The 18,277-nt window shown below is 44.0% G+C and overlaps 1 protein-coding gene across 1 annotated transcript in view; it reads left to right on the top strand.

Moving 5' to 3' along the window:
- LOC132869607 (protein mono-ADP-ribosyltransferase PARP12-like) overlaps positions 1-17,758 on the top strand; it is a 46,366-nt gene extending 28,608 nt beyond the window's left edge. The window contains exons 11-12 of the mRNA XM_060902883.1: positions 10,300-10,457; positions 13,411-17,758. Coding sequence (XP_060758866.1) covers positions 10,300-10,457; positions 13,411-15,125 — 1,873 coding nt within the window. The 3' untranslated portion in view covers positions 15,126-17,758. The remainder of the gene's footprint in view (positions 1-10,299; positions 10,458-13,410) is intronic.
- Positions 17,759-18,277: the final 519 nt, after the last annotated feature.

Genomic DNA, 18,277 nt, shown 5'->3' with positions numbered 1-18,277 from the left:
GCAGTGTAGTGCAGGGTAATGTGGAGAGGGCAAATCAGCTCAATCATTTTTATAATCGTTTTGATGCAGCTGTCTGCCCCAGCACCACCCCCCAACCTCCTCCATTGGCTGGGGCTACCCGTACATCACCCCACACTCACCCCTCACTGCTTTCCTCTACCATTGATGCCCCCCTCCCCCTCCCCGGCAGCTACCTCACTCAGTGTTCCATGCACACCAATCAACAACCTCCAGCCTGTTCACCGGAAGCTTCCTCCCCCTGCTGTCTCCATAACATCAGAGATGGTGACGCGTAAGCTCAGGAAACTGCAGCCTAGGAAGGCCGCTGGACCAGACAGAGTGTGCCCCAGACTCCTGAAAGTATGTGCGGCTGAACTAGATGAGCCTTTACAATGTGTCTTCAACCTCAGCCTACATCTTGGGAGGGTGTCAACATTGTGGAAGACATCATGCCTCATCCCAGTTCCTAAAAAGCCACATCCCAGTGAACTGAATGATTTTAGGCCTGTTGCCTTAACCTCCCACATAATGAAGACAATGGAGCAGCTACTACTGCACCTCCTCAGACCCCAAGTCAGTCATGCACTCGATCAGATACAGTTCGGATACCAGGATAAAGTAGGAGTGGATGATGCCATCATCTGCCTGCTGCACAGAGCTTACTCTCATCTAGACAGAGGAAATGGTGCTGTGAGAATCATGTTTTTCGACTTCTCCAGTGCCTTTAACACCATTCAGCCCCCCTGTTGAGAGATAAGCTACTGCAGATGAGGGTAGGCCCACACCTAGTCTCCTGGATAACAGACTACCTTACCATGAGACCACAGTTTGTGAGGCTGAAGGACTGTGTCTCTGGGACTGTGATCAGTAGTACGGGTGCCCCACAAGGAACTGTCCTCTCTCCTATTTTGTTCACCCTCTACACGTCAGATTTTAGTTGCAACTCTGAGCTATGCCATATGCAGAAGTTCTCTGACAACACAGCTATTGTGGCATGTATCAGGGATGGACAAGAAAGGGAGTACAGGAACCTGGTGAAGGACTTTGTGGAATGGTGCAGGGCAAACCATCTGATGCTGAATACCTCCAAGACCAAGGAGATGGTGGTGGATTATAGGAGGTCCAGCTCCCCTCCACTCCCAGTCTCCACTGAGGAGGTCAATGTGGAAGTAATTAAGTCCTACAAGTACCTGGGGCTGCACCTGGATAATAAACTGGACTGGACAGCTAACACAGATGCACTTTACAAGAAGGGGCAGAGTCAACTCTATTTCCTGAGAAGGCTGTGGTCTTTTAACATCTGCAGTAAACTCCTGCTGATGTTTTACCAGTCTGTCATCGCCAGCGTTCTCTTCTATGCTGTGGTATGCTGGGGCGGCAGTGCCAAGAGGAGGGACTCTGGACATATAGACAGACTGGTGAGAAAAGCTGGCTCTGTGATTGGCGCTGAGCTAGAGCCCATAGCATCGATAGTTGAGAGAAGGACCCTCAGCAAACTCCTGCTAATTATGGACAATGAGCACCATCCCCTATACAGCACATTGAACAGGCAGAAAAGCCTCTTCAATGGCAGACTGCTCTCTCTGTCATGCTTAACAGACAGGCTGAGAAAATCTTTTGTTCCCCGGGCCATTCAATTTTTTAACTCTTCCCTGAAGGGGTAGGGAAAAATGGACTACTGGGTTTGAGTTCCGTTTTTTTGGGAATTCACCTGTTTTTATGCCTGAATTTAAGCAAATATTCCTTATGTTCAGCCAGTGCAGTAATCAGTACTTTCCTGTTCTGACTTTTTTTTTTTTTTGCACTATAAATACAGACTGTGATTTTTATGCCTCATCCCTATAAACTAATGGACACTTTGACCCATCCTTTGCACTATCCCCCTATTGGTGCACTCTCAGTGACTGAATGTGGAATATGCATTCACCATGACTGTCCATTCCATTGGTGTTGTGTTTTTCTTTGTCCTTGTGTGTGTTGAATGTACAGCATAAGTATGTGTCTTAAGAACTATGGGATGTCTAAATTTCCTTTTGGGTCATTAAAGTATCGATCTATCTATCATCTATCTATCTGCTGACATTATTTATGTTGTACACGCCTTTGGCTTTTAAAATCCAGAATACACTGTGTTTTACTTTTTAAAGAGTTTACCGGGTTATTTAGAAATCCTGATGGTACGATTTTCAATACCGTCAAAAATGCAGATGCTCCTTTTTCTGTAAAACTGATACAGACATGCTGTATTGAGGTGATGTACTGTAGTGAACAGTACAGGCCACCAGAGGTCACTCTACTGGTGAGAAGGAGCTAATTGTGTTGTGTGTTCTGTGACAGCATGGAAGTGGAGTGGTGGTGTTGAAATAAATAAACGAAGAGTGATCTTTTTAACTTCGCAACAAGGAATTGTTTCCACATTTCCTTAGTGCTCGACTTCCACACTGGTGACCGTGTTTATTCTCGAATGATTACAGAATTTACAGAGTATGATGGTTAATGCTAGGGTTGGGCAATGTGAACTGTCTACAGTAAAACATCGTGATGGGGGATGACATGGGGGGTCGTCTTATGGGCTACTCTTATGAAGGTACTATAATCTTTAATATACTTTCCTTCATACTTTTTTTTTTTTAAATTAGTTAGATCTACTATTATAAATTGACCGCGAGCTGGCCAAGTGGTTAGTGTGTCCGCCTCTCGACCATGAGATTGCGAGTTCTACTTGTCCTCAGGTCACACGAAAGACCATCATAAAAATGGTACCTAGTTCCATCTGGTGAGGCCACAATACAGATGTGAGCAGGGAGTCAACTTTACCAGAAGACCAGCCCCCCACTGTCACCCTCGCTATTTAATAGACCCCTTGCACTGATGTCACATTTATGTTAGCAACCATTGCTACTGTATACCTGGGGGACAAGCAAACTTTGTTGACATACTCTCGCCAAGCGAAGATGTCCGGCGTCTGTTGCTGTTATCCAAAGAAAACTACAGCTAAAAAAGCTTTACTAAGTCTTAGTCAGAAAGAAGCGAAGGATAGATATACATGGAAATTAGAGTTTATTAGCGGTTATAATCCATACAAAATTCCTCAAAACATCTGGAGTGATGGTGCAGATTTGTGGCCTAGTGTTAGTGTTCGCTACGTGTTGGAATATACAGGTAGTCGTCGACTTACGACTGCGTTTGGTTACGACTGACCGGTCGTAAACCGATCTGGTCGTAAGTCGGCCTACGTTAAATGAACGTAAGTATATTGTGATATGTAATGATCTTAAAGTCTTTATTTTATCAACATTTTCTTATTTCATTACCATGGCTCATTATTTGGTTTAAGTCAAACACTGCATACTACACTGCGTACAGTACAATTCGTTTAATATGTGCAAAACAAAAAATACGAAATACAGGTGTGAAAAATAGAAAACATTTTAGTTTGAAATACACCAAAATACAAATGTAAAACATAGCAAAATACAAAACTTAGTGACCGCTGGCATCACTGGTGCTTGGCTGTGGGTCGTCTACGTCATCATCAGCTGTTGCAGTGCTCGAGCTGGCGGGAGGATTTGCTCGTTTCATAAACCAGGAGCTGGGGCGGAAACTGTATGACGGAGTGCGCGAGGGAGCGCGAGAGAGATTGCGCGTGCGCCTGGAGCTGGGGCGGAAACTGTTGTACGCAGCAAGAGGTGCTGCCGGGAGCTGGGACGGAAACTGTCATACGTTCAGCTAGCTCAGCTGGGAAACACTTGCCAGTCATAACCAGACAGTCGTAAAGTCGATCGGTCATAAGTTGCATAGGTCATAAGTCGACGACTACCTGTACCTTCTTTTTCCCGAAGAGTCCTGACACAGAAGAACCATTAAAAAACTAACTACAAAAGCAAGAAAACCTACTTTGTGGAAAGAATTTTTCCTGACATCAGCTTTTGGGAACCCGATATTTACTCTCAAAGGACTCCAACCTAAACTGTGGGCTAGATGGTATTCCTGGCCCTCCATGTCTCAACAACCCCAAGGACATCTAGCTAGTTACAGAGCTATTTACACTATCATTTATACAGTGATACTTATTATTATTATTATTATTATTATTATTAAAACAATATCTGAAGTATTATTATTTGTAAAATAACAAAATATCTTGCTCTAGACTTTCAATGTTCATCTCATCTCATCTTCATCTGCTTATCCGGAGCTGGGTCGCGGAGGCAGCAGTCTGAGCATGGAAGCCCAAACTTCCCTCTCCCCAGAGACCTCGGCCAGCTCCTCGGGAAGAACACCGAGGCGTTCCCAGGCCAGCCAAGAGACATAGTCCCTCCAGCGTATCCTGGGTCTTCCCCGGGGCCTCCTCCCGGGGGATCATGCCTGGAACAACTCCCCACGGAGGTGTCCAGGAGGCATCCGAAAGAGATGCCCAAACCACCTCAGTTGATGCCTCTCGATGTGGAGGAGCAGCGGCTCTACTACGAGTTCCTCCCGAGTGATTGTGCTTCTCACCCTATCTCTAAGGGAGTGCCCAGCCACCCTGCGAAGGAAACTCCATTTTGGCCGCTTGTATCTGCGATCTTGTTCTTTCGGTCATTACCCAAAGCTCATGACCATAGGTGAAAGTCGGAACGTAGATCGACTGGTAAATCGAGAGCTTCGCCTTTTGGCTCAGCTCCTTCACCACGACAGACTGGTAAAGCGACCGCATCACTGCGGAGGCTGCACCGATCCGCCTATCAATCTCACGTGCCATCCTTCCCTCACTCTTGAACAAGATCCCGAGATACTTAAAATCCTCCACTTGAGGCAGGACTTCTCCACCAACCTGGAGAGGGCAAGCTACCCTTTTCCGGTCGAGAACCATGGCCTCAGACTTGGAGGTGCTGATTCTCATCCCAGCCACTTCACACTCGACTGCAAACCGCCCCGGTGCATGCTGAAGGTCCTGGTTTGAAGAAGCCAACAGGACAACATCATCCGCAAAAAGGAGAGATGAAATCCTTTGGTTCCCAAACAGGACACCCTCGGGCCCCTGGCTGCACCTAGAAATTCTGTCCATAAAAATTATGAACAGAACCGGTGACAAAGGGCAGCCCTGCCAGAGTCCAACATGCACTGGGAACAGGTCTGACTTACTGCCGGCAATGCAAACCAGACTCCTCCTCCGTTCGTACAGGGACTGGACAGCCCTTAGCAAAGAGCCCCGAACCCCATACTCCCGAAGCACCCCCCGACAGAATACCACGAGGGACATGGTCGAATGCCTTCTCCAGATCCACAAAGCACATGGACTGGTTGGGCAAACTCCCATGAACCCTTGATCACCCTGTGAAGGGTATAGAGCTGGTCCAGTGTTCCACGACCAGGACAAAAACCGCATTGTTCCTCCTGGATCTGAGGTTCGACTATTGGCCGAATTCTCCTCTCCAGTACCCTGGAGTAAACCTTCCCGGGGAGGCTGAGAAGTGTGATTCCCCTATAATTGGTGCACACTCTCCAGTCCCCTTTCTTGAAAAAAGGGACCACCACCCCGGTCTGCCACTCCAGAGGCACTGTCCCCAACTGCCATGCGATGTTGCAGAGGCGTGTCAGCCAAGACAGCCCCACAACATCCAGAGACTTGAGATACTCAGGGCGGATCTCATCCACCCCCGGTGCCTTGCCACCGAGGAGCTTGCAAACCACCTCAGTGACTTCAGCTTGGGTAATGGACGAGTCCACCTCTGAGTCATCAGCCTCCGCTTCCTCAATGGAAGACCTGACAGTGGGATTGAGGAGATCCTTGAAGTATTCCTTCCACTGCCCGACAATATCCTCAGTCGAGGTCAACAGCTCCCCACCCGCACTGTAAACAGTGTTGGCAGAGTACTGCTTCCCCCTCCTGAGGCGCCGGACGGTTTGCCAGAATTTCTTTGAGGCTGACCGATAGTCCTCCTCCATGGCCTCACCGAACTCCTCCCAGTTCCAAGTTTTTGCCTCCGCAACTGCCCGAGCTGCGGCACGCCTGGCCTGCCGATACCCGTCAGCTGCCTCAGGATTCCTGGAGGCCAACATGGCCCGATAGGACTCCTTCACCTTGACAGCATCCCTTACTTCCGGTGTCCACCACCGGGTTCGGGGATTGCCGCCACGACAGGCACCGGAGACCTTGCGGCCACAGCTCCGAACAGCCGTGTCAACAATGGAGGCAGAGAACATGGTCCACTCAGACTCAATGTCCCCCGCCTCCCTCGGGAGCTGGGAGAAGCTCTCCCGGAGCTGGGAGTTAAAGACCTCCCCGACAGAGTGCTCAGCCAGATGTTCCCAGCAGACCCTCACCATATATTTGGGCCTGCCAGGTCTGTCAGGCTTCCTCCTCTGCCAGCGGATCCAACTCAACACCAGGTGGTGATCAGTTGACAGCTCAGCCCCTCTCTTCACCTGAGTGTCCAAGACATAGGGCCGGAGATCAGATTAAACGACAACAAAGTCAATCATCAATCTCCGACCTAAGGTGTCCTGGTGCCACGTGCACTTATGGACACCCCTATGCTCGAACATGGTGTTCGTTATGGACAAACTGTGACCAGCACAGAAGTCCAATAACAAAACACCACGCCCCTCCAGGTGTCACTGTCATCGCCCACGTGAGCGTTGAAGTCCCCCAGTAGAACAATGGAGTCCCCAGTCTGAGCACCTCTCAGTACCTCTCCCAGGGACTCCAAGAAGGCCAAATACTCTATACTGCTATTCGGCCCGTAGGCACAAACAACAGCAAAAGCCCTCTCCCCGACCCGAAGGCACAGAGAGGCGACCCTCTCGTTCACTGGTGTAAACTCCAACACTTGGCAGCTGAGCTGTGGAGCTATAAGCAAGCCCACACCAGCCCGCTGCCACTCACCGTGGGTGACTCCAGAGAAGTGGAGAGTCCAGCCCCTCTCGAGGAGCTGGGTTCCGGAGCCCAAGCTGTGCATGGAGGTGAGCCCGACTATCTCTAGCCAGTACCTCTCAACCTCCTGCACAAGCTCATTCCATGTCCCAACAGCTAGCCGCTGTGTTCGGGGATCAGGTCGTTGAGGCCCCTGCCTTTGACTGCCGCCCAATCCATACTGCACCAGCCCCCTAGTACTACCTCTGTGGGTGGTGAACCCACAGGAGGTCAGACCCACGTCACCGCTTCGGGCTGAGCCCGGCCGGGCCCCATGGGCAAAGGCCCGGCCACCAGGCGCTCGCATACAAGCCCCAACCCCGGGCCTGGCTCCAGGGTGGGGCCCCGGCTGCGTCATACTGGGCAGCATCACGGTCCTTGTTTTGTTAATTTCCATAAGGGGTTTGGTAAACTGCTCTTGGTCTGGCCTGTCACCTAGGACCTGTTTGCCTTGGGAGACCCTAACAGGGGTGTAATGCCCCGACAACATAGCTCCTAGGATCATTCAAGCACACAAACCCCTCCACCACAATAAGTTGGCAGTTCTAGGAGGGGTCAAACAATGTTGTAAGATTTTATTTTATTTGAACTTTATCTAATAATAGATGGTACAATAATTACAAACGCTAACAGAATCAGCACATTCCAGTTGTAGCTATAGTCATATAGTAACTATAATCATCCTTGTAATAAGAGTTTCAATAAATGGTTAATGTTCAGTTCCCTCTTCATTTATTCTCTGTTCAAAAGGCACAGCTGAGTCACACAGGTTGATAAGCATGGAATGGACAATAACAGTTTTACCCAAAATGGTTTTTCCTGCCTTAGTCAATTTATTTTCATTTCACATGCATGCAGCTGTTATAAAGTTCAGTGTGTTTGTGTAGAACTCTCTCAAACTGTAGGTTCATTACTACACTCTGACTCCATGGTGATATTTTGCACGACTGGGTTCCTCTGATAGCAGAAGCAAAGCTCCAGCTCTCTCTGCTCTTAATCTTTTCTGTTCTTTCAGGATATATCGTGCATGTCGCTTCTTGTTGTGTGTTTTTTGTTTTTTTGTTTTTTTACTGAGTTATGTTCGCGTTGTTTGAAACCAATCTGGGTTTTCCATGTGTCGAATAATGAAGCTACTTCACCTGTAAGAAAATCAAACACTTTCATGATGCTAACTCGAATGCGAGTAGAAAAAATAAAATGAGATTCTTAAGTAAACTCTTCCATACTCACTTCTGACTTTCTTTTAAAAAAAATTTAAATACAATCATTAATTTCTCTGGAGTTTTCAGGCTTAGCTCCTTCGTCGTATTCTCTTTAACCACTCATTTTTTCGTTGTTCTTGAAGCATTTGCTTCTCTTTAACATTTTTCTTGATAGTGGGAAGACGGTAATACCTTTTATCTCTTTTTCGATTTGAACAACCAAAAACAGCGCAAAAATGAACCATACTGAAGACAGATTAAGCCTTGCTTACACAAAAGACGGTGTCTGTTTGACCCCCAGGTGTAATTATCACGTGATGAATGACGTCATGCGCAAGGGGTCTATAGGTGAGAGGCTGAGGGCTACTGAAACAGAGATTGGTGCCGCCCAATGCACGAAGTGCCTGGTTAGTACTGGGATGGGAGACTGCCTGGGAAGATCAGGTCCTGGCACAGGATGGACTCGTATATAAAAATTTTTTTCACATTTTAGCCCATTTACAGCCCATGCTCTCTTCCTCACTCTTGCTTTCCTTACTTTTTTGTTCTGATGTAATCCATGCAAAAGAGGTTAAAACACACTTTCACCTAAGCTCACTGTTTTCATGAGCGAAGATGCTAGCATACTAGCATACTGGCCAGTGCTGATTCCATTGAATAGACAATGGAGCCAAAGACACACACACTTTTTTTTTTTCTTTTTAAATCATTATACACTGTATACTCTCGTGAAATGTCAGGATAGTATGAAGGTAAGATAAAATAGATACCGCTCAAGCAGTAATACAGTGTATATATACATAGTACTGTGGAAAAGTCTTAGGCACCCTATTTTTTTCATCCAAACTTTGTTATAGATTTCTATTTTATGACTTCTACGTTATTGAGTCAGTACAAAAACATTTTCGAGTCCAAACGTTCGTTTTCCAACACAAAATTAAATGATACAAAAAAAAGGTTGTATCTGAGCAGCGTATTCCATAAGAGAGCACTTTCCAGATGAAAAAAGAAAACATAATGAAGGCTGCTGGGTTTTGGTGCAAAATGAAGAAGCGAATGCGACAGTCAAAGTGTCCAGAAGAACTGTGGCTGGTTCTGGAAGATGCTCAGTAAAACCTACAGCTCATTTCCGCATAAAACTGCACTCATTGGACCTGAGACTACTATTTTTTTTTTTAAAGCAAAGGGTCGTCTCACACCAAATACTGACTTTGTTTCATTTATTATGGGTTACTTATTTATAGGATTTTTTTTTAGTGTTGAACCCTTTCATTTCATTACTTTTTAAGCAATTTTTGGTCTACAGCATTTCTTTACGTGTCTAAGACTTTTGCACTTACAGTACTGTGTGTGTGTGTATATTCTTTAAAAAGTATGATATAGGGGGCGCCGTGGCTCAGTCAACTGGGGCGCCGTGCCATGAATCCGGGGACCCGGGTTCGATTCTGGCCCGAGGTGATTTCCCGATCCCTCCCCGTCTCTCTCTCCAGCTCGTTTCCTGTCCCTACACTGTCCTATCCAATGGAGGTGAAAAAAGCCCCCCAAAAAAATCTTTTAAAAGTATGATATAGTGTGTTCTGTATTCATGTTCCAACCCTCACCTACGGTCATGAGCTTTGGGTAGTGACCAAAAGGATGAGATCACGGATACAAGTGGTTGAAAAGAGCTTTTTCCGTAGGGTGGCTAGGCTCACCCTTGGGGTGAAGAGCTCAGACATCCTGAGGGATTTCGGAGTCGAGCTGCTGCTCCTTCATGTCGAAAGGAGTCAGCTGAGGTGGTTCGGGCATCTGATCAGGATGCCTCCTGGGCGCCTTCCTTTGGAGGTTTTCTGGGCACGTCCAACTGGGAGGAGACCTCGGGGTAGACCCAGAACACACTGGAGAGATTATATATCTCATCTGGCCTGGGAACACCTTGGGATCCCCCAGGAGGAACTGGAAAGCATTGCTGGGGAGAGGGATACCTGGAATACCCTGATTAGCCTGCTGCCACCGCAACCCGACTTCAGATAAGCGGAAGAAAATGGATGGATGGATGGATGGATGGATGGATGGATGGATGGATGGATGGATGTAGTGTATTCTGCTTTTTAAAGGCCAAACACACCAGACAGATATCGCAGCAACCCTTGGTTCTGTTTTTATTTTTTCCTGACTTCATTGTGCAGCTTTACTGTTCTTGCTGTCTTTTATTCCCAGGAAAAGAGAGCGAATGAAAAAAGCAAACAGCCACAAGAAATACGGCGAGGCAGAGCGATTGTTATTTCACGGCACCAATGCCAAGAATATTGATACTATCTGTCGCCAGAACTTTGACATGAGTCTATCTGGAGCCAATGCAACAGTGTACGGGCAAGGTAAGAAAGCTCATTCTTTGGCTTTTTCACCAGACTGTGTGGTACAGCATGGTATGATAACACATCTGTGAATCAACTGTTATTTGGAAGTGACATTATTGGTTATTATTGAGGTTATTGGAAAGGTGCTGTTTTCCTCTTAGTCCTGTGAGCTTCATTTCAAACTGCTCACTTCTGCTACTGTCAAATTAAACATTTTTGGGCCCCAATACACACCACTGGTCTTCTTATTTTCCCCGGCACGTGGTTTCATAATATAAAGAGACATTTGGGAAGAATCTGGAAGAAGAAAAAAGCCCACCAAGAGACCCTGTTATACGTGTGGAGTGAGATGGAGTGCTTACCATTTAAAAAGCAGTGCTTTTTGCCTGGTTACTTTATCTGCCTCCAGATACTGGGTTAAAATTAAATCAGACTAAAAGTCTTTACACATATAGTGTCTTGCAAAAGTATTCATCCCCTTTGGTGTTTGTCCTGTTTTGTCGCATTATAAACTAGAATTAAAATGGATTTTTGGGGGGTTAGCACCATTTGATTTACACAACATGTCGACCACTTTAAAGGTGAAAATTGTTTATTACGACACAAACAATAATTAAGATGAAAAAAACAGAAATCTGGAGTGTGCATAAGTATTCACCCCCCCTTTAGTGTGAAACCCCTAAATAAGAGCTGGTCCACTTCATAAGTCACATAATTCGTTGATTAAGATCCACCTGTGTGCAATTAAAGTGTCACATGATGTCTGTATAAATCAACCTGTTCTGGAAGGACCCTGACTCTGCAACACTACTAAGCAAGCAACATGAAAAGCAAGGAGCCTCCAAACAGGTCAGAGACAAAGTTGTGGAGAAGTATAGATCAGGGTTGGGTCATAAAAAATATCCCAAACTTTGAATATCCCACGGAGCACCATTAAATCCATTATAGCAGAATGGAAAGAATATGGCACCACTACAAACCTGACAAGAGAAGGCCGCCCACCAAAACTCACAGACCGGGCAAGGAGGGCATTAATCAGAGATGCAACAAAGACACCAACGATAATGCTGAGGGAGCTGCAAAGATCCACAGCAGAGATGGGAGTATCTATTCATAGGACCACTTTAAGCCATACACTGCACAGAGCGGGGCTTTATGGAAGAGTGGCCAGAAAAAAAAAATAAGAAGAAGAAAACATGTTTGGAGTTTGCCTAACAGCATGTGGCAGACTCCCCAAACACATCGAAGAAGATTCTCTGGTCAGATGAAACTAAAATTTAACTTTTTGGCTATCATGGGAAACCCAACACCTTGTGAACACCATTCCTATAGTGAAGCATAGTGGTGGCAGTATCATGCTGTGGGGATGTTTTTCATCTGCAGGGACAGGAACATTGGTTAGGACTGAAGGAAAAATGGATGGCATGAAATACAGGGCAATTCTGGAATCCAATTGAGAATCTGTGGCATAACTTTTTAAGTTTGCTGTACACCAACAGAGTCCATCTAACTTGAAGGAGTTGGAGCAGTTTTGCTTTGAGGAATGGGCAAAAATCCCAGTGGCTACATGTGCTAAGCTAATAGAGACATACCCCAAGAGACTTGTAGCTGCAATTGTAGCAAAAGGTGGCTCGACAAAGTATTGACTTGGGGGTGACTACCTATGCACACTCCAGATTTCTGTTTTTTCATCTTAATTATTGCTTGTGTCACAAGAAAAAAACAATTTGCACCTTTAAAGTGGTAGGCATGTTGTGTAAATGGTGCTAACCCGCCAAACATCCATTTTAATTCCAGCTTGTAATGCAACAATACAGGACAAACACCAAGGGGGATGTATAAATACTTTTACAAGACACTGTACAACACGGTATAAATAAACAATGCTAAAGTGCAAAATACCATTGACGAATGACGCAACATTAATATTGACATTAAACATGATGCGATTATGTGACTTCCACAAAAACAAGGCTGAGAAGGTGCTAAGAACGTAGGGAGTTTCACTGCTTGGTTCAGGAGTCGCTGAGACTGATAGCAAGCTTCACTACATCACAAAGACCATGAACTGTACACACACCATTTTCAATTCCGAGCTCCTCTCCTATTTTTTTTTTCCAAATATTGCCTTTAAAGTCATTATTTTTATAATTTTTGTTGCCCTTGTTAAACAGTACTGGGTTTTGAGACACAGACTGAATGAGAGACTCCACCAAGCCTGCAGCAGTGTGATGATGTTTCCACAACCTGCACCCTGATCGGTTGAATGTGTTCCTTTTTTCGGACAAAATAGTAGAAAAATCAAACTAGGGGGCGTCATGGCTCAGGTGGATAAGGTGCCATACCATAAATCCGGGGACCCGAGGTCATTTCCCGATCCCTCCCCGTCTCTCTCTCCCGCTCATTTCCTGTCTCTACACTGTCCTATCCAATAAAGGTGAAAAAAGCCCCCAAAAATATCTTTAAAAAAAAAAAATCAAACTAAATGTCACTTTTTTTCACAAATGAACTTTCGCCTTTGATGTGAATGTTCATTTAGGGGATAGGTGTTATATTTTCAGACGAAAAATCATAACAGCATATCACACTATATGTCTAAAGACCATAGTGGTGTGAATCCGGGCATAAAAAATTATGGAAGTTTTGTTAAATTGCTAAATATAATACTCAGTTGTACATTTTGGCATCATGATGTACATGTATTTTTATGATGTCGTTTCTGAGTGACAGTAAAGCATCGCACAAAGACACTGTTTGGTATACTCCAGTAAAACAGGAAGACAGGAAAGTCAGTCATTTGTGAACAAGTTTTCGGAGATTATTGACGGACACTGATATTCAATCAGGGTACAAATAATCCTGGAACTGGATCAGACCGTACTATACTCCACCACGCTGCCAAAGTGCAAAATGGCTATAAAATGTCTGTTTGTTTTAATAACATGATGATTTTGTTTATTTGATCTTACAGGATGTTACTTTGCCAGGGATGCAAAGTATTACCATGAATACACAGATCACGATGGTGAAAGATCCATGTTCGCATGCAGAGTGTTGGTTGGCCAGTACACTAAAGGAGAATCTCATTACTGCAGGCGTCCAGCCAGAGATACAGCAGGAAATCTTTATGACAGTTGTGTAAATGATGTACGCGAGCCAACCATTTATGTGGTGTTTGAACGGTCTCAGGTCTACCCAGAATTTCTGATTACATATGAGAAGACCAGGTTCCCTAAAGATAACATTATTCAGTCTCATCGCACAAGAAATGCCAGCGAATATTCTGCTATTTTTGGTGATGCTTTTGATGTGAGCCAAACAGCAAGCAGGATTAGCACAAGTTCACCTCACAAGGCAAACAATATCACCTCGGTCTCTGATTCCACTAATACAGGAGCGACATTAACCACTATGAGTTTCCCTACAATAGGAAACCCTCGTTTTGCTGCCTTGGATTCACCAGCTATAGATGTCTCTTCAGACTCTCAGACAGATGATACAAAAAGCCTAAATGTCATCATTGCACCTCCAAAAAGTGAGCTATCTATTCATTCAAAGCCAACTCCGAGTTTAACTTCTCTCAGCAGGTTGCTAAAAGAGTCAGCTCAGGGCTTGAGTACATCTGCTGCAACTCCAGTTTTCTCCAGTTCAGATAGTCTGCTAATCGCTGCTCAAACTAGCCGAACAGATAACAGTATTCAGTCTGGGATCGTCAAAAATCAACAAGAGACTTTGACAGCTGGAAGCTGTAACCTAGCTACTGAAAGGTCTCAGAGATCAGAGCAAGAGTCACAAAATTCTGTACCAGAATGTTCATGTTCTTCAGACAAGGCCAAGATTTTTGATGCTTCATCTGATGCCTCGGAGATGGACAGCAAAACCTCAATGCCATCCAAAACGGCTTGCTCTTCAGCTCATAAGCAGTGTCCCTCTGATGGTTCCTTGTCAAGATCCTTAGTCTCCTTTGATGAGTCTTGGTCTTCTGAAAAATTTTGTCAAAATGTTGATGCCTTTGATGACACATTTAATGTAAGCCAAACAGCAAGCGTAATTAGTACAAGTTCACCTCATAAGGCATACATCACTTCTGGTTCAATAGGAGAGGAAGTCCTTACTTCAAAGCCAGCTCAGGGTTTAACTTCGCTGAGCTACACTGGGTTGCCAAAAACCTCAGCTCAGCTTACATCTGTGAAAATTCCAGTTTCCTCCCATTCAGGTAATCAGCTGCCGATCTCAGGTAAGCCGAGCTTAATAGATAGAAGTACAAACTCAAAGCTTAGACCAGACCCAGACTTAATCACGACACAAACATCTCATGGCTCACAAAAACCTATAGCTCACAAAGGAGTGGTGACCAACTTTTCAAATCCGCTTATGACTACACCAAGTTCTACAGCCGGGGTGAGAAATCCCAACTCCGAAGCCTCTTCTGCCAGCAGTCATTCGGCAATAGAAAAAAAAATCTCAGTGATGTACAAAACCAGTTCCTCTTCAGCTGATAAGCAGTCTCACTCTGATGGCTCCTTGTCAAATTCTTCAGTTTCCTTTTATGAAATGCAGCCCTCTGCTCTCTTCAGCACACAAACTCATCCAAAAAGCCCAAGCCCTCAACAAGCATCACATCAAGTAACGAAGAACGTCTTAGAAGCTCAGCGCGTGCAGAAAAAAGGATGTGTGGTGCAGTGATTTAATTTAATTGCTTGTGTTAAAATGTGTTTGGGTGCCGTATTTATTACTCAATGAATAGTTCAACTGTAATATTTGATTGAAGTGATAATTTGTTGCAGTGGCTACAAACATTGATTTCAGACTGTGCTATTCATCGTATGTAATCTACCATAATTGCTGTTCCATATGTCTTATAAATGCAATGTATGAAAACATGAATAGCCTCTTATCAAGCTCTCTGTAGAACCAAACAAGTTGGCAGCCACTTTTAAGAAGAAGAAGAAACCTTTATTTGTCACATGCACACTTCAAACACAGTGAGATTCATCCTCTGCATTTAACCCATCTGAAGCAGTGAACACGCACACCCAGAGCAGTGGGCAGCCACACTACACTACAGCACCCGGGGTTGAGTCAGAGGTTAAGTACCTTGCTCAAGGGCATTTCAGCCCAAAGTCGCCCCACGTTAACCTAACTGCATGGACTTGAACTGTGGGGGAAACCCACGATGACACAAGGTGAACATGCAAACTCCACACAGAAAGGCCCCTGCCAGCTGCTGGGCTCAAACCTAGAACCTTCTTGCTGTAAGGTGACAGTGCTAACCACTACACCACCATGCCACCCATGTATTTCAGTTAACTCTTCTGAACATTCCTGAACTTTCTGTTCTTGTCTCTGATGTCCACTCAGGACATTTGTTTGGTTCTGTGTTCTTTATTTGTATACCGGTATGTGGTCATTTTCCAACCTTTTTCATCCATTCAGCAGGCTCTTTTTTGTTAATTGGCCTTTACGACTTGTGTTTGAAAAGACTGAGTTGTAATTGGATGGCATCTTCACATATAGGACACTGCTCATGGGCAGTTGATGGTTCAAGCAATTGAAATTCTCCAATGATTTGTATACCTTTATTTTACTAAAGCTTTTTGCTGCAGTGAAACCTGATTTTTCCTGGCAGCTTTTGCTGGAGAGACATAAATAAATAGCCTTTTAGGCTTCTGAGTGGCTCAACACAGCCAGCCGTAGCCTGGAGCCAAGCAAGGGCAAAAATTGGCCGTGCTCTCGGCGTGGAACGGATGGTATGCACTCTCGCCCTGTGTATATTATATCAAAAAGAAACATTAACACATTCAGCAGTTTTAACTACAGGTTTGAACCAGGCCAGAGAAACAAGGGTTTTGCTGAACTCAGTCTCTGTGAAAGAAAGAAAGAAAGAAAGAAAGAAGCGGGAAGGAAGAAAGTAGGAAGGGAAAGAAAGAAAGCATGGGAAAGAAGAGGAAAGGAAAGAAAAAGAAGGCAGGAATGTCAAAAGAAAGAAGTGGGAAGGAAGGGAAAGGAAAGAAAGAAGGTAGGAGGGAAAGAATGAAAGAAAGAAAAAGAAAGAAGGGAGGAAGGAGGGAGGGAAGGAAACAAAGAAAAGGGAGGAATGTAGAAAGAAAGGAAGGAATGAAACAAAGAAACAAGGGAGGAATGCAGAAAGAAAGAAAGAAAGAAAGAAAGCCTGTCTTTTCTTCATGCTGGAAAGATCCTCCTGTCAAATTTCAGTACAAATAAACCAAAGTGTATTAGTTTAGTCAGCAGTGAAGCTACAGACTTTATGTTCTTTTAATTGCTCAACAACTGCGGTGTTGTATGTTTTCTTCATCTTCTACTTACTGGAAATAAACATTTGCAATATTATGGGGAAAACTGTCATATCACACCATCAGACTGCCTTTCAGTATTTATTACAGGATGTGACGTTCCAGCCACGAAACTAATTCCACAACATCCACATAGTACAACTACACAAACCCTTCTGTCCCTCAACATCAAGAGGACATTTAATATCCTGAAAAAAGTATTTTATACGTTTGAAAGATTACAATGATATAACCCCTATAAAACCCTTTAATCAGTAAATTCACATTTTATATGCAAACAGTTATGTGGTTACTTTTATATAAAAACAAATATATACTGCAAGGTAGTGCCAATACAATGACGAAAGGTAAAACCACATATTTAGCTGCTGTAATAATAATAATGGTCATTTAACTTGCACCTTTTAACAACTAAAAAATTATACCTTTCTGAGATGTGATTCTATTCCTTTTTTGATATCTTGTTTTTGTGTTTGCATTGCCTTGTGATTTTTCTGTATGATTTTCTATAGAACTGTAAAAAATGAATACAATTTCTCATTTGCTAATTTACCATACTGTGCACTCTCAGAAAATAAAGTGCATTATTGTACCTTTAGGGGTACAATGGCTTGTCACTGGGACAATACCTTCTAAGATACTTGTTTGTAACCTTTATACACTACTTGGGAACGTGTGAACCTTTTTGGCCCTAAAAAGGTACAACCCCGATTCCAAAAAAGTTGGGACAAAGTACAAATTGTAAATAAAAACAGAATGCAATGATGTGGAAGTTTCAAAATTCCATATTTTATTCAGAATAGAACATAGATGACATATCAAATGTTTAAACTGAGAAAATGCATCATTTAAAGAGAAAAATTAGGTGATTTTAAATTTCATGACAACAACACATCTCAAAAAAGTTGGGACAAGGCCATGTTTCCCACTGTGAGACATCCCCTTTTCTCTTTACAACAGTCTGTAAACGTCTGGGGACTGAGGAGACAAGTTGCTCAAGTTTAGGGATAGGAATGTTAACCCATTCTTGTCTAATGTAGGATTCTAGTTGCTCAACTGTCTTAGGTCTTTTTTGTCGTATCTTCCGTTTTATGATGCGCCAAATGTTTTCTATGGGTGAAAGATCTGGACTGCAGGCTGGCCAGTTCAGTACCCGGACCCTTCTTCTACGCAGCCATGATGCTGTAATTGATGCAGTATGTGGTTTGGCATTGTCATGTTGGAAAATGCAAGGTCTTCCCTGAAAGAGACGTCGTCTGGATGGGAGCATATGTTGCTCTAGAACCTGGATATACCTTTCAGCATTGATGGTGTCTTTCCAGATGTGTAAGCTGCCCATGCCACACGCACTACGAGTGCATCTCAAAAAATTAGAATATTGTGAAAAAGTTCAATATTTTCCATCAATTATTTAAGAAAATGAAAATGTTATACAACCCCTGGCAAAAAGTATGGAATCACCAGTCTTGGATGAGCACTCATTCAGACGTTTTATTCTGTAGAACAAACTGAGATCACAAACAT

This window comes from Neoarius graeffei, chromosome 21, assembly GCF_027579695.1.
Source record: "Neoarius graeffei isolate fNeoGra1 chromosome 21, fNeoGra1.pri, whole genome shotgun sequence".
NCBI classification, from domain to species: domain Eukaryota; kingdom Metazoa; phylum Chordata; class Actinopteri; order Siluriformes; family Ariidae; genus Neoarius; species Neoarius graeffei.
Note: the sequence above shows the minus strand (reverse complement) of the source record. Positions and strands in the feature narration are given on the sequence as shown.